The following is a 16,828-nucleotide window of genomic DNA, read 5'->3' as shown; positions in this document are numbered from 1 at the left end:
TTGACAAACAGAAACAACTCTATTTTCCTTCTATCAGCCAGAAACCTGAGAGAAAACAGACATTAATATTCCTTTACCTATTCTCACAATTATTTAACTTTCTTGACATCACCAAGTAAGTTCCCATCCCATGTTTCTTCTTTACTCAGTCCAGCAGAAATTTCCATGGAGCCAGGCTATTCACTGCCCTCGTAAGTATCCCCCTGCTATGACACCAGCCATGAGGAATGTATAAGAAACACACCAAACAACACTCAGTTGTGCCAGATAAAAACTGAAATCAGACAACCCTTTTCAAGAACAGAGATACATTAAAAGAAAAATGTTTTTACAGTACAATCTCATTTAATTCCATTAAAGACAATGAAATTACAGCAATAGCATAAAATAAATAAAATGCATTCATTTTAGTTGGGGATAATTGCATTTAATTAGTTATGTTGATTCAATTACATAGGAAGAGAGATGCGTTCTGACAGCACTGGAATGCAGGATAGGACAAGAAATGCTCCAAGAACTCTGTCAGAAATGAAAGAATCCACATGATGAGAAACAGGAGACAAAGGAATTACCCCAGACTAGATCTGTGGCCCAGCCTAGTATCTGCCCCAGATGACATAAGCACATGAGCTTCAGAAGGCAAAAACAAGCCCCAAAACAAACAAAACCACAAAGAAGTGCTGGAGGATAAATCTACCCCCACTGACTACAGTGCAATGGTCTCTTCAACAAGAAGATTCCTTATAATCTTTAGTAGCAATAACTACTGGATATGGATAGTTTGTAAGCCAACTAGTAGCTTGATTTTCCTTTGAACTCCTTTCTTAATCACTCCAGTGGCCAAATTCCACTGTCTAATCATATACAGGATAACAGACTTAAGGTGGATAAAGAAGCAGTAGATACTTTGGCTTTAATACAAGTTTTCATGCTGTTGCTAGATAGGAATGTATCTAACACCCTATGTAATACCATAAACTGGGTCAGATGAAGGTCAGGTGAAAATTCGCTCCTTAAAAGAGCAATTAGAAATGCATTGTTGTCGAAACAAAAATGGATTTCAAACATGGTCAAAATGATGGCAAATGAAGCATCAAAGGTGATGAAAAATTCCCAGAAGGGGTTTATTTCCCTTATCCAGTCTGATGGGGAAAAAAAAAAAAAAACAAAAAGGGAATTCTGGCTGGCTTCCCCTCTTGCTTTCACAGAGCATGGAAGTCATAAAGGATCCCCACCTGTGACTGCCTGTGTCTAGGAAATTGTAATGAAGAACTCACACAGACAATATTTGAAGAATATTTCTTTCGTTTTATTAACTGAATCAATATGGAAATTTATGTGTTTGTTATACATAAAAACTTCTATGCACATATATGTGTCTCAACCTTTCCTTAGTAAGTTCTTTGGAGATTCTCTAAAGGCTAACAAGGGTAAGATTCTCCCTGTTTTCCTGACAAATAAAAACATCCAAGCTACTGCTATTTTGGGGTTGTTTGTCTTTTGCTTTGTTTTTTGTTTTCCCTCTGTACCATCTCACTCTATAAATAGCCAGACTTCTTCTCAGATTGATCGGTCCACCAAATGTCAGTCTCTTGGTTAATTTCCAGAGCGTAACTTTCCTCCGTAGAATTTACCCAAATCCACCCTGTTAAACAGCACTTCAGGTATGTAAGAAAAACAAAACAAAACGAACTACAAAAAGCAAAACAAAAAAACCCCAAAACCAAAACCAAACAAACAAAACAAAGAACCAAACCCCCCAACCCTCTCAACCCCCCCCCAAAAAAACACCCCCAACCAAAAAAAACAAAACAAAACAAAACAAACCCCAAACAAACAAACAACAAACGAACTAGCAAACAACAACCAAAAAAAAAACCCCAAAACGCTCCAAAAGAATCGGGAATTCCTGAGGTCTATGAGCAGCTCAGTACAGTATAACACGTAGCTCTCTGAAGTTCACCCTCTCCGCTCTCACTACCAAGAGACCTTTAAAGGGAATTCTATCGCTGCTACTTGGGAGTCTCTGGGAATGACGAGATTATTCAACGCCTACTGAAAGCCCAGAGCCGGTGCAGGCGCAGGGCTGTGGAGCACGTCATGAAGCGGACTGGAGGAGGATGTGAACATTGCATCGCCTTCCCTATCCTCCCCTGCCCTCGACTGGACCGGCTCATCCCCTTGCCTTGCGTTTCCCTGTGCTCCCGTCCCTCCCCTCCCGCTCCCCGCCGTGCTCCAGCGCCGCCCCGTTCCCGCTCCCTCCGCGGGAGGGAACGGCAACGCTCGCTCCGCCTGAACCGGCCCCTGGGCCAATCGCCTCCCTTCTTCTTGGCCCGCCGGCCAATGGCGAGCCGCCGCGCTGCGCAGTGCCGGGGAGCCCTGGCACCGCTTCCGCCCGCCGCCGTCGCCATGGGCACCGGGACGCCCCGGCCGGGCCCGCCCCCAATGAAAACAGAAGCGGCTTTAATGGAGTCCAGGAGATTGTTTATTGCTTTTACCAACTTTCTGAAACGTTACAAAAGATAATTTTATTCTAGCAATAATTAAAACAACACAAAGGCTGAATCTTTCACATTAAAGACAAGTCTGAGAGTTGTGTTTTCTGTATAAACTGAATATTGATTCTACAGTTGGAACAATGTTTTCATTTCCTTTGGATTTGTTTATAAAGTAAGAAAACGTCACTGTAATTAGAAAAGCAGTCATAAAAAATTCGAACCATACAGTATGTAATCACATTTCAAATAAAGAATATTAAAATCAAAACTGCAGTTCAGCTGCAAAAGCTGAACCTGGAAGACACCTTTGCACAGAAGCATCAGCAACAATAGAAAGGAAAATACTAGAAATGATGTGTCTTTCCGATAAAATCATTTAGAAAAGCATCGATTTTCAAACTCATTCATTATTCCAAATAAATGTCAACAGATACTAAATTCAATATGAAAGTGTCTTTAGGTAAAGTTCAACGCCAACTACAAAGTCCTATAAGTTTTCACTAAAAACATTATAAAATAAAATTGACAAACTTACCGAGCAATTTGCTTTATTTATAGCACTACACTTATGCTGACTCAAAGCTGTGTGCACCTATAGTCTTAAAATTTGCCATAAAATAGATTATTGTTGGTATAAACAAAGTATTTCCCACGTTTTACTGTACTTGATAATTTTGTCCTAGATGAGTAATTAAAACATTACTAATCATAAGAAAGCAAAAAGAAAAACTAAGCTCGCTGCGGTGCTCACCTGACATTGGTGAAGTGAGAGCCATGAACCATTTACTTTTTGATTTACAGAACCTATGTACAAGACAAACCCTTTAGTGCGGTGCAGGCTCTGCGACGTGACATCCACTTGTTACGGAAATATTTTACAGCCTGTCGAACCTGCCTTTGCAAAGGGCACGAATTAGGAAGTGACCGTATAAAGACAGAGATGCAGGTGAAGCAAATCATAACTTACGGGAGAACTTTCATTAAATGAAGAAAAAATGGCCAAGGTACTTGGTTGAAAAAGATCCCAAAACCATTAGGGCACCAAGTTTTACCCTGACAGGTTTTATGACGACAAACTTGGCAATTTGGAACATTTCACGGAACAACTGTATAAAATATCATGTTATAGCTGCAAAATTAATCTAGGAGGAAACTGTTCTTAACTTGGGCATATGTAAACAATGAAAAACGTGTCACTGTAATACATATGAAAATGGTAAGAATGAGTTTTCTAGAATATAATTTAAACACAAAACTGCATTTTGAGTGATACATTTTAGATGATAATTTAAATGGAGTGGTCAAAATTAAGACCTACCTTTCATGTAAACATTAATATTTATAAATAAATTAGAAAAAAAAAAGAAAAAAGAAAAAAAGAAGGAAAAAAAAAAAAATAAAAAAAGAGGGACTTCCTGAGGTGGCTCTGCAGCCAGGTACACAGTAGCACTAAGCTCCATTCCAGGAAACCAAGGCATCTATAAAAAGTGCAGGGTTGTTTATTTTCCTCTAACTGCTGGAATGGAAATCCATTGGCGTAGTTTTTACAGGGCTTAAGCCCTATGAAAAAAAATAATCAGTGCACAGCAATTATCACTGCTCTTTTGCATCCATTAAGGCAAAACATATATCTACATACAATAAACTACATCCTTAACCGTCTTATTTTAATACTATGTGTGATTTTAAAGCAGAGAAGGTGTAAAATGAGCAGTGAATCACTTAACCATACATCAGCAACAGGAATTTATGCACTTAATACCAGATCTTCTCCTGTTCATATGGCAAGAAAGTGCAAGTATAACTATTGCCCAAGAACACTGGAACTAAAGGTCACTATAATCTGGTTTGCCAAGTCACGGTATTTCTGGCACTGATTAAAATATCTACACAATTAAATAAATACTGTGATTAGACTTGTGGGGCTTTGGTTTTGCTTCCTTTCAACTTTACTCAAAATATACCCACTTCCTGTAATATTGACCAAAACTTAACCCTTCTGAAGTAGAAGCCAAATACAAGGTGTGCAGCACCATGGAACCCTGATTTCCAGCATTAAAGAGTTAGAAATCCAAGAGGCTTCTAGTAATATTTTGGGTCTTTGGAAACTGTTGCAGGACTGTGAACACAAAGTGTAAAATACTACTGAGAAGACCCAAGTATTGCATTGTGGATGATGCTACATAAAATACTCAAAATATCTCTTCCCTCCTTGATTCAGAGCAAGAGGTACTTAGTAGTCAACTACTGACATGCAGATGATGTTGTTTAGGATTTTTTTAAATAATGTAGAAAGTTTTGAGAAACCATCTGCTGTAGTTTCATTGTTATCTCAGTTTGATCAGAGGGAAATCATGGGCTATTTTTTGAAAGAGCACTAAGTCAAACTAAGGCACAAGCTACACTATTATTTAAGAATGCAGGTCATTACACAGTATTGGTCAAACTGGTAATGCAGATCTCTCTTGCTTTGCCACTGACCTGAGCCTGTTATGACAGTTTGGATACCATTATTCATGTAGCTGCACACTACAATTTCCTTTCTTTGAACTGTCTTCTCGAAATTCAGTTAAATGAAAAAAGGAAAGGGAAAAAAAAGTTAAATAATTGCATTACATTTAAAGGGACAGTAAGTCCACGTAACGTAAATACTATTTTTAAATGTTTCTATTTATTCCCACTGATGGCTTTATTTTTGTAATATACAATTACCCTCTCTACAGGTGACACTTAGCTGAAGAGCAAAATTCCACCTCAAGTGGCGTTTTCAGATAAAGTCTGCCCTCCTCCAGAATCAGCTCCTTTTGCAATTGTTGAGAATTTTATCACTTGGTCCATGGTAAAACTCCCAACCCTGCCAAAAGCAGAATTAAGCAAACAGCATCTTCTAGTATTAAATGAGCACAGATTCTATTTAAAGCCATTGTAACGCATCTAGAAAGGGCTGGAGGCAATTCAGAATGTAAAGAGATAATGTTGGAAATTAAAGACAAAAAAACTAAGACATAAGGCAAAAAAATATTAAGAATGGAAACTGCGCAGGTAAGTGATCAAGATTTTCATTTATATATAAAATTCTCATTTTTTCAAATATTATAACGCTAAACACTAGAACTTGAAAATGTAAGTACAATAAATGCACTGACTGCATCTTTATCAGTGGAGTCCCCAAAAAATCCCATTTACTTTAATAAATGAATATTTATTCTTTCAATTCATCTTACATGATAGAAATTTATACTAATTAAATAAATAAAGTGTTTAAAAATAAGTTGGTGTGCTATCATATATGCCCTTTACAACGGAAAGGATCAGAACTGTACATACAAATACCACAAGCAATTAGTAATCCATAAAATAATACTGATCACAAACCTATTCCAGAATTGAGCTACAACTAATTTAATCAAATACACAGTAAATTTAAAAATTTATTAACCAAGAAATATATTTGATGAAGATATGAAATACTCTAAAATCTTAGAGCTGAGTAAATCAGACGCCAAAAATCTACGGGAAAAAATGTAAGCAAAAACAGGAAGGAAAGAATTCAAGAGTACTGATGTGGTAAGTACTTGTAATTTCCTATAGACCAATTGCTGCCTGTAATCCAATTTATAGTGTGTAAACATGGAGTGTCCAGAATGGCAAATACTGACTTGGGACTGTAACTACCATTACTGCACTCATACTGCTACTGGACAATAATGGAAACTCAAGAGAATTCAAGAAAACAAAGAAAGCAGCACACCAGGGTATTTAGATACATTTTAAGGCTTAACTAACCACCTGACTTAGGGCTCTAGGCCACTTCTGTAGAATAGGAGAGACAGAATCCAGGAAACACTAGCATGGAGTGGAGACATAAAACACAGTAGCTCTTGTCAACAGCACATTAACATTTGTTCTAAAAAAGTATACCCTGCAAAAACAAGCACTAATCGCCTGCATGGAAAACAAAACTTTCATAGCGCACATTATAAACAGAGGTATTGCAAAACTTTAAGCAATGTGGACCAGTAATCATCAGCAAAAGCTGATGTAACTTCTATGCACATGTGATTATTGAAAATAATAAGCATTCATTACAGTCTTCCTATTTAAAAATGAAAATAAAATTTCCAATAAAATAAATAGCTGAAGTGTGATTACCACTTATCTTATTTGCTGGGAAAATCTTCGCATTATGCAAGCATATCTACAGTGCCCTAAACAATGGCAGAAATTAAATATATGTTGCTCCTTAAACTGGCAATCACACTTCCATGGTATAATATCCTACAGTGATATATATATACACAAACAAATACACGCAATTCCCATTGGTTCCACTCTATAAAGATGTTTCAGCATCCACGTATCTCACAACATGTGAATTTTCCACTTCTACTTTCACACTTTCTGGTTTTTCAGGGCTGTTTGAAAACAAAGAAGAAAATGTAAGGTCTGGCACACTTTAGGAAAGGTTAAATTTCAATCGTTTTATACTTCACAATGAACACTGAAAATATTTACATAAGGATGCTTTGACGATGAGGCATTTCTATTACATTTTTGTAATTGTTAAACACGATTCACCAGAACACTACAAACCTGAGTTGAGGAAAAGCAATCCAAGAAATACACTCACCCACAAAAACAGGGGAGATCCTAGGGCAGTCCAAAGCAACAATGAAAGTGCTGGACTTACCTTTTATTTCAGTGGAATTTGTATTATTGAGGATCAAACCACTCTCATGCTCATGTACACTCTAGTGTTTAGAAACCCTAAGCTCATCAGAGTAGTAAACACTTGCATTAAGTACATAAATAGTAATTTAAAAATTACTATTTAAAATAATAGAATTAATAAAAGAGTAGTAAAATAATTCCTTATAGAAACTGATAAACTTCAGAGTAAAGAGGAAAACTTAGGCTCAAATTCAAGTTCTTCTAAAGTAAGAAGTCAGTAACTCAGATTGATAAAGCACACATACTCATTTTTTAAAGATATGTTTCAATAAATACAAGTACAGCTGCTAAACACAAGATAACAGTTAGAAAAGGCATGATTAATTATAGCTACCTCAGGTTAGCTTTGGTTACTTTGGCATTCTCAGTACTCATGGCAAGAGCCTTCCACTGTGCAGTTTTGGCCATTTCGTCTGATATGTTTACAACTGAGGGATCAGTGCTAAGGAACAAACACACTTTCTGGTTAGTATTCAATTCCTTGCAACACTATTATACTTACTGTCACTCATCATTTACATCAGTTGTGCCTTCTTTCAGTATTTACACAGCCACAAGTTGACTTCATCTCTTAAAAGTATACTTCAACAAAAACCTGAAAATTTAACTCACTAGTACTACCGTAATTACAAAGAATCTCAAAACAGTTTTTCGCATAGGTAACGGTAAGATGTTGAGAATACTTAAAACGTAACCCATACCGAACTTCAGAAAATTATTTTGCATGCCCAGAAATAATGAATTTAATCACACTGTTGTGCTAAGGCTTTCATGAATCAGTTACTTTAAGTGGCTTCTAGGAAATAATCAAGGGCAAAAGAGAAAAGGTTAATAAAATTTCAAAAATTCAGGTGAGATTTGAAACTATTAAAAATCTGGAAACACCAGTTTTCTTGACAGGTAAGTTTTGGTTTTTTTTCCTCGAAAGCCTTATCAGATATTTTGCAAGGTTCTTTTGCACCCCCCTCCCAAGTGCTGCAGAAGATAAGTTTACCCTCACAGATGTTAAGTTTTTAAAGCCTATTTCCACTTTTGTCCTCCACAGAGTTACATGTTACAGTTACAGCAGACTTAGGTGTTGCCTGTAGGTCTGTTTTCTGTTCTGCTCCATATTTAAGCTTCAGAATGTACCCCAGGTCATCTGTAAGTTTTTCAAATGGCAGAAAAAACTTTCAAAGCCATTTTTCCTCAGGGATCCCCACAAGACATATAAGGCAGCAGAACACATACAAAACACATGCACACAGTAGATGAAATCCCAGCTCTACTGTAAGACCAATTAGCAACTCAAATGTTTTTTTAAAAAAGCTTTAGCATTTTCATTTGAGTTGCTTACGGCTGAATAAGCCTGCTCTCAGAATCGACAACAGCACTCCACAGGAATATCTGTCTAATCCAAATTTCTGTCTGTTCCCAACTCTCATCAGGGCATACCTGGTAGTACCCTAGATTGATAGGAAGGCCAATTTTTAACCTAGGAACCCTTAATATTAGAGAAGAAAAGAAAACCTGTAAGCTATTTATCTGTCACATCTTCAGGTTCTGTTGGAACAGTTGAGAACACCTGACAGCTAAGTCAGCTAAATACAACCCCAGTAAGGCAGACACCAACTGAAACAAAATGCCTACCAAAGCTGAAAGAATTTCCACAACTGAAATTCCAGTACTTCCTTTTCTGGAAGAGAATCTATTCTTAAATTTATGTTCAGAAAATAACATTCTGAAGTAAAAACGGTTTCCTGTAAAATAGATTTTTTGTACCACAGAAATGATGACTTTAGCCCTTGCTGAGGTGAACCAGTAATCGCACACTTAGATTTCTTCTGAAAAACTCAAGTGGCTGGCAAACACATGGCTCAACTGATGCTATTAGTTGCTTAATGCTCAGTATTTCATGCACAGCAGCACACAAATATTCCATAAAAACTGACCAAGGACGCTTCTCCACCTTTAGTACAGCTGGTCGAAATTGAGTCATCTGATCTGTTCAAGATGGTCATGTAAATTTATAATTAAGAGGCAGTTTTAAAGAACAATGCAATATAAAAACACTGATGTAGCACCATGAGATATATCCTCATATTTCCTAATCATGGCTAAGTTACCAGCTTGGGGGAAAAAATTATTTCAACTCATACACAACCAACTTAATATAAGGCAAATTACAGCCTCTGATAAAAGAACTTTTAAACAGACACATTATTTTATACCTGTATTTCAGGGATTTTACAGGAAAATCCAGATTTGCTTCTCCATATGCAAGGTGTACACTGTCATTGTCTGAAAACATTCTCTCTGCTTCCTGTAAATTCCAAGTAAGAAGTTTGTAAAATTACTCACGTAGCAGAAACCACAGTAGTATCTCAAGTAATTCAGTTATTATCTCAAGTTATTCAAGTTATATGACAGGTATTCCAGAGGGGTAGGAGGCACTTCTTTGTAGGTACTGCAGCTGAATGCAGGAGACAGAGCTTATGAACTTTCCTCTTACAAGTGTTTTATTAAGGCAGGGGACATGGGAGACTGGGGAAGGAGGGTGTTGTTACATGCTTGGCAATGAATTCATCTAGGTGGTGTACAGCAAGGCAGGACTTATATGGAGAAGTTACAGAAGCTATCTTACTGTATTATTGGTAACTAGCATCTGTGCTTAATGACAGCTCCACAAACACACATCAGCAGAAAGTCCCTGGTATTATGAACACTTTTGTGACTAATGTAGGAGAATAAAGAAATCCTACTCCATCATTTCCCTCTCCCTCTTCTTTCTCTCTTGCTCTCCTTTTTTCTTTCTTTCTAATCTGATGAAAGACAAAAACCGCAACATTTTTGTGCTGACAACTGCTTCTTTCCACTTTGCTTAAAAATTTTGATCACAAATAAGAATCATAGTTTCTAATAGCATAATTGAAATAGTGACGTAATTCCTTAACCACCAGCAACAGTTCCTCTAGTAAAGGATTTCACCTCCTTAGGGAAGAATGTCAAAATGTGTATCTGGCACATGAGGTCATATGCTCAGATCACATAAAATTCTTTTAAATTGCATTAAGTGTTTCCCAGAAATTTACAACATGCTCAGTTTGATTGTTTTCACACTTACTTCTTTCTCTTTTATCTTTTTATCATCTTCTGTCTTCTTTTTACTTTCTGGCATAAGATCATCAAGCCAGCTAAGCTCTTTTTTGGTGAAACATAAATCCATGAGCTTGCGAATGAACACTAATGCTAGAACCTAAAGGGAACCACAGAGAAAATACTTAATATTGAACTATTCAAATGAACAAAAATGCACACACACTCTCAGTACACTCAGAATCCATAATTGAAGCCCTTTTTTCTAGTACTAGATTTTATCTTAATCCAAAGGTAAATCATTTCCACTCTCAACAGCTATTCACAACTGAATTGCTGATATTCAGGAAATGAGAAATCTTTGTGTTTCAAAAGTGAACAGCTTGTACTACAGGGGATTTTTGTTTCTTTCCCACTCCCTTCTTTCTTAGAGGCAGCAAGCATCTTCTGAAGAGACCCTAAATAGTACGTGTACTCTTGTACAAAAATATTATTCTGGCTAAACAGAAAACTTACCATCATAGGGAAAACAACAGCAGCTGCAGAGGCTTTAATCACCCACAACAGAACTAGACAAGTGAGCTGAACAACTGTAAAGATATGGACCTTCCAGAGTGGCACATAACGAAGATAAATCAGGTCAGGTTGATGTTTGGCAGGCATTCCAAACAGCTTTATACGGTCAAAAAACTGCATGGAAAATAAAATCATACTTCAGTTAATTATTTTTTGTCTCATCAGAAGAAAATAAACATTTTTAGGGGACTATAGAAATGTAAGATAATCCCCCCAAAAATACTAATTAAAGACAGTGAACATTCAAGGGGGTGGAACTGGGGGCTGTTTTGCAGGGATTGTCCCCCACCCTCACCAATAGTAAAAAATCCCAGAATATTTCAGAAAATTAGTTTCTTAGCTACACTTCTGAAAGAATAAAGAAAAAAAAGAACTGACAAGTGAAGACACAATATGGTAAGAACAAATACCTGAAATCACACTCAAGCAATTATCCTACATGCTATTGAGACAATAGGGAACAACTTTATTGTGGCTCACATGATGTGGGATGTTACAGTTTTCTTTTCATTCAGTGTTAAATAAAAGCAAACTGCTCATTAAAATCAGACTTTACCTGAATGCCTTTTAATGATGATACTCCCATGTAAAGAAAGACACCATACAAAACTGGCATTGGAATAAACTGGGGAAGAAAAAACACAGTTAAAATTAGAATCAACACGACATAAGAGAACAGTCCATATCAGTGAAAGGCACAGACCAAGTAATTTTTTACTTTATATTTGACTTAAGTGAAATCTAAGGGCCTTTATTTAAAAGAATACATATTTATCATCGAGCAGCAAAAAAACTAGAACTAACAAACCTATCACTAGGATAAAGAAGTAGTTCTGCCTTGAGTGCCGATTCACTCCGTTTTCTAGGTTGCAACCAAAATTTCTATTCATGGTAAGTATACTGCTTTATGTTGCTATTTGACAGAACTGCATCAAGACTACTGTATTCTGTACAACTTTACAAAGTTACCACATTAAGTTTTACTTTTGAACTCTTGTATATCGGGAGCAGACAATACAAAAACTTCACCATACCAACTGAACTATGAGCATCTACTAATTATTCAGAGCTAAGTTTTGCTCCAGTAAGACAACCAATTTAAAGCTTATTAAAGATAATACTTATAATAATTTAAATTGTAATATATAATAGACAGCTTATATAATTTTCTACAGTGCAATTTTATATTTTTTATCTAAATTAAAGCTTAATAAGATAACAAAGTTGTCCACTGATCTCAGTGGCAAACCTCAAACCACCAAACCTCTGCAGTGAAGCCTTCTTTGCTCCTGAATTCATTAAGCTTCCAAGTGAAGGACAGCCAAGATAAAATGCGAAATCTTAATAAAAACTGCTGCTATCAAGACTAAACAAAAACCTTTATTTAAACAGCGTGAGATAAAACTATGTCTTAGGAATTCATTACTGCATGTGTGTGTGTTTGTGACTAGTTTCTTCACTTTAACTTCTGTAATTTGATATAGTATCTTCTACTGCACTAAATCAGTAGAAATCCACACAAGGAGCAAAAGCACAGCAACTGACAGATGTAAGGCTTTGTTCTCCTTACTTCTTTTGAACAATATCAGTCATTCACACTGAAAAAGAAGAACATTCCTTACAGAGCAAAGAGTAATAATTCCATTCCTATTACCTTGGGTCCATAAAACAAAATGTATTAGTTTCTAAAAAGAATAAATTAAAATATGAGGTATAAAACACTTTGCCTCAGCAACTAGCACTTTTAATTTTTGCTTTCGAACAACAATAAATCCATTTCAGTATTTCTGCTTTTGATTCCGATTATTCACATTATACAGCTGAGCTCTTGATAAATTTTTAATGAGAGATCGTAAAATCTGAATACTTATTTTTAGGAACTGCTATGGCCTTATTCTTTTCAGACATACAAATGGTCAACTATTTAAAATTTAAAACACATAACTACTTACTAAACTATAGCTGTAGGTTTACTGGATTATTCTTTCCCATTATCTAAATTTGAGAAGCTACATTTCTTATGAAATTACTTGAGATTTGTCTTTGTTTAAACAGACTTTTACAAAGTTCTTTAGAAATACCAGCAGTTATGCAATATCTGCATTTCTGGCAACAAAAATATAGTTCTTTCATTTCTCCTTTAAACTATTGGATTTAAAACAACAAAGCAAAAGTTGAACAGATTTTAGTAAATCTGAACTGAGTAACTGTCTTCCAATAGAGTCTCTGAAAGGTCATTAGGGATATAAATTAAGAGAAAAATTGTAATCTGATGCTATGATACAACATGCAAAATCACCATTATACTGTGATGATGCATAAAATAATCTTGACACTCTAAAAACCAAATGAAGTTTCGTATGCTGAAGAACAAGAAGTGAAAAAGGTAATTTCTCCCTTTTAAAGCAATGTTTCTGTTCCTTCTGCTACACTATATTACTTCTGCTCAAGTAATTTTACTTCTTTATCACACTCCTTTTCTCTCTCCATTTATCCACTCACATAAAAACTGCAGTTTTTAGGTAACATGAACTCAAGAAACTAAAAAAGAGCTGGCAAGAAAATCAGGTAACACAGGAAAAGGTTGCTTTCTTTACTCACTACATTTCTAGCTTTCTCAGATTTCATTTTCTTGTATCTTTCCATGTTGTTTCTATACAACTAACATCTGGTGCTAAAAAAGCAATTTGAGAATGAGTCCAGGCATATCTTACTTAACAGAACTTTCTCCCATTATGAAATGCTAAATCACAACATCAAAATCAAAAGCATAAAGAAAATATTTTGGGAAAACTGTCTTTTACCTTTAACACAGAGGTCATGGACACTGACATCCCCATCAGCACAAAAATCATCAATCCTGTCACTCGCTGCTCCCGAATTCCCAGAAACTTTGGTTGTTCTCCTGGTGCTGAGCATTGAGATTCAACCTTCAGGCTGTTAACATGACTTATAGACAGGACAGTTGCAGCAACAAACCATGGTAAGCCCATGAGAGAACATATTCCCAACATAATACCAACCATGAGTAGATCAAGATGATAACCACAGCCTTTCTGTAAAATTAAGCAAATAATTAACTTGATATTTCTATTTACATGACATCATATTTCCAACTCAGCACGTGAATAACCTACAACTACAAAAGTCAGATACTTTGAGAGTGTCTGCAAAATTGTATTTGCTCTTGATTAGTCAATTAATACTTATATTTAGCAGCTGATGGGTCATTTCACAAATTTGCAGAATGAATTTGAAGTAAATCTGACTTACACAACATTAAATTTCTGTAAAAATTATTTTTACCTTCAGTTTATGCTCTTTCCTGTTTATAATAACAGCTGTTATTTGTTGATCCATGAAAATGAGAATGGTACAGAGTAAAGCAGGAAGAGCAGCAATCAAGAGTGTCCACCAAGGATTGCCTCCAAGAGGATCTATGAACCATCCTCGGTCTTTTCGGGTGGGCTGGAAAAAAAACCCAACCCATCAACAATGAGAATTAAATGACTCAAACAGCACAAAGATCTTATCACTACAAACAACTTCCATGAACAACAGCTCAGTCTCTTAAGCATACATTTAGGTTGTTTTCCAATGGCTTTGAACAACAGACTGATTTAGCTGTTACAGGTGAACATGACATTTATATGGAAAAAATTAAATCAAATCCATTCAATTCCTTCATTTTGTACATTTGCACAAAAGAATGCTTCCCTTCCACATTAATAATACAAAACATAATTTCTTCTGTCAGATGAGACATCCAAAACAGAAAAGAGAACTACTTGATCAACTACATTGTAATCAAAAAAAGAGACATTTCTGTTTCTATACAACTCAATTGTTCTACTGTTCATAAAACTGCAAGCATTTTAAGAGTAAAGTTGTTCAAAAGGTTTTGTTTCTTACTTCAAACTTCTCTGGAACATTCAGCTTAGGAGAAGGTATTCCTACAAGATAGTCAATCACAACCATGATTACTATGGTCAGAAATACTGCAAAGTCACTGATGGTGGAACGCACCTATAAAGAAAAGACTTGTGTTAAGCCTTGCTTTTTCACTATTATAATTTGCATGTGTAGAAAGACGATTTTCTCCCCTATAAAAAGTGAAGGTTTTTTTGTATTATACTACACCACTGAACATTATCTATTTTTTCTTGTTAGTTTAAAATTTAAGCTGCCTACCAGCATAGCATGGAGTTGTAGAAGACAAGTATTTCTTACAACTGTTCACTCATTTAAAAGTGGTATACTGCCAGAAGAAAAATTACTTCAAACAACTCCATCATCTTTCTCTCCCCTCAATCCTATTGGGAGGTTTGGCCATCACAGCTATCCTTGGTACCTTAGGCCAGTCATATTCACACATTTCATGTTTTAATCGATAGGAGGTGGATAATTTGCAAGACATTCATATTACCGAAGATAACTTTATTAAACAATAGAAAGACATTTCAGGGATGAGTTGAGGTTTATAGTAGATCTAACCACTTCATTTTGTCTAGCAGAAGTCACATAAATCAGTCTAAGAAGAATCATCACATTAGGATCTATTAGAAATGGTAATCCCCTGAGGAACCATTCAAAACCCAAAATGTCAGTAGTCTGGGGAAAGCAATTGATTGTTTTGTATGGCTAGGTGAGGAAAAGAGCAGCAATACTGTCTCTACTAATGATATCTGGCAATACTGAATAATGTGGGGAGATGGACAGCTTAGGTCTTTGAAACTTTAGAATGTCTTGTTGTAACTCCACAAAAATACAGAATAAGCACCAAATTGTCTGCAGATGATTTCTTTCCTCAAATGTCCAAAATTTTGTAAATATTAGCTGACTTTTGGGTTTTAATTTCCTTTCCTGTCTTAAAAGAAATCTCTCAAGATAGAATTCAACTCCATTAAATTATACCAAGGTATATATTATGAGGTAACAATAGTCTAGTCTCCTGTCAGAATTACCTTAGTTGGGAAATAGCGTTTGGTCTTGAATTTCTTAAGGAAAGAAGAGAGGAAAAATGTTGCGAAAAACAGTATGACAGACCAGAAGAGAACATCTGGAATATATGGTCCATGATGGCCACAAGCTGATCCACGGAACACACCATGATGTTCTAGACATTCCTGCAAAGAGAAAAACTCTTCATATGTCTGTGTTTCATTCATTCACCATATTCAACCAAGCATCCAACTTTTCTATATAAAACACATTTGAGAATGTTTGTAATTCCAAAAATTCTTTTCTTTAGCACTACCTCACCCTGAAAAAGCCAGACGTGTACTGTCTGTTCCAGAAAAGCCACAGTAGCCACCATGGATTATTTCAGGATGCCAAAATGCTGGGAGATGCCCAAGAAGAAACAACTTCTTTATGGTCACATTACTTCTGTTCTGTCTTTCAAAGCATTGAAAGATTGCCCAGGAAAAGCAGAATATCCAACATCAACTTTAAGCTAACAAACCTAAAAAAGGATCTCCTCAGTTTCTTCCACCTCTTCGACTTTGTTTGCTCAGTTAAGGGAAAAAACAGTCTTATGAAATAAGATTACCCAAACCATAAGAAAAAATTTCTAGCAAAGTAGGAAAGCATTGTGAATAATGGATTGAAATAAAATAGAAAACAAAATCAGATGATAACTATCAAGACTTATGGAAATGCAAAGCAAAAAGTTAAAGCAGACACATAGACTACAAGGAAACAACAAGCCAATAAGTCAAATAGCTGGAAGCAGCACTGCATCAACCTAATTTATTCATTAATTTATTGAAAATTTATCTTATGACAGAAGTTCTCCCTATCAACAATCTACTTTGATTATAACATAACACCAAATCCTAGAGCAGTTCCGTCTCTTGGGTAAGACTAAAGATGCTTTAGAGGTAAAGGCATATAGATGAACAGGCATATAAAATAAAAAATATAAAAAATACAGGAAATATAAAAAC

At 35.8% G+C, this 16,828-nt stretch overlaps 1 protein-coding gene across 3 annotated transcripts in view; it reads right to left on the bottom strand.

Moving 5' to 3' along the window:
• Nucleotides 1-2,462: 2,462 nt before the first annotated feature.
• The window catches only part of SLC4A7 (solute carrier family 4 member 7), a 161,226-nt gene continuing 146,860 nt past the window's right edge, over nucleotides 2,463-16,828 (bottom strand). For all 3 annotated transcript variants that reach the window (XM_066194214.1, XM_066194211.1, XM_066194213.1), the window contains 10 exons: nucleotides 15,845-16,006; nucleotides 14,793-14,906; nucleotides 14,187-14,348; nucleotides 13,685-13,936; nucleotides 11,437-11,505; nucleotides 10,821-10,994; nucleotides 10,333-10,464; nucleotides 9,440-9,531; nucleotides 7,564-7,671; nucleotides 2,463-6,913 (listed from right to left, as the gene is read on the bottom strand). In XM_066194214.1, the coding sequence (XP_066050311.1) occupies nucleotides 6,832-6,913; nucleotides 7,564-7,671; nucleotides 9,440-9,531; nucleotides 10,333-10,464; nucleotides 10,821-10,994; nucleotides 11,437-11,505; nucleotides 13,685-13,936; nucleotides 14,187-14,348; nucleotides 14,793-14,906; nucleotides 15,845-16,006 (1,347 nt within the window). In that variant the 3' untranslated portion in view covers nucleotides 2,463-6,831. The remainder of the gene's footprint in view (nucleotides 6,914-7,563; nucleotides 7,672-9,439; nucleotides 9,532-10,332; nucleotides 10,465-10,820; nucleotides 10,995-11,436; nucleotides 11,506-13,684; nucleotides 13,937-14,186; nucleotides 14,349-14,792; nucleotides 14,907-15,844; nucleotides 16,007-16,828) is intronic.

Source organism: Chamaea fasciata, unplaced genomic scaffold (assembly GCF_029207755.1).
Source record: "Chamaea fasciata isolate MVZ Bird 193981 ecotype frontalis unplaced genomic scaffold, bChaFas1.0.hap1 SCAF_1, whole genome shotgun sequence".
NCBI lineage: Eukaryota > Metazoa > Chordata > Aves > Passeriformes > Sylviidae > Chamaea > Chamaea fasciata.
This window is presented reverse-complemented; position numbering and strand designations above follow the sequence as displayed.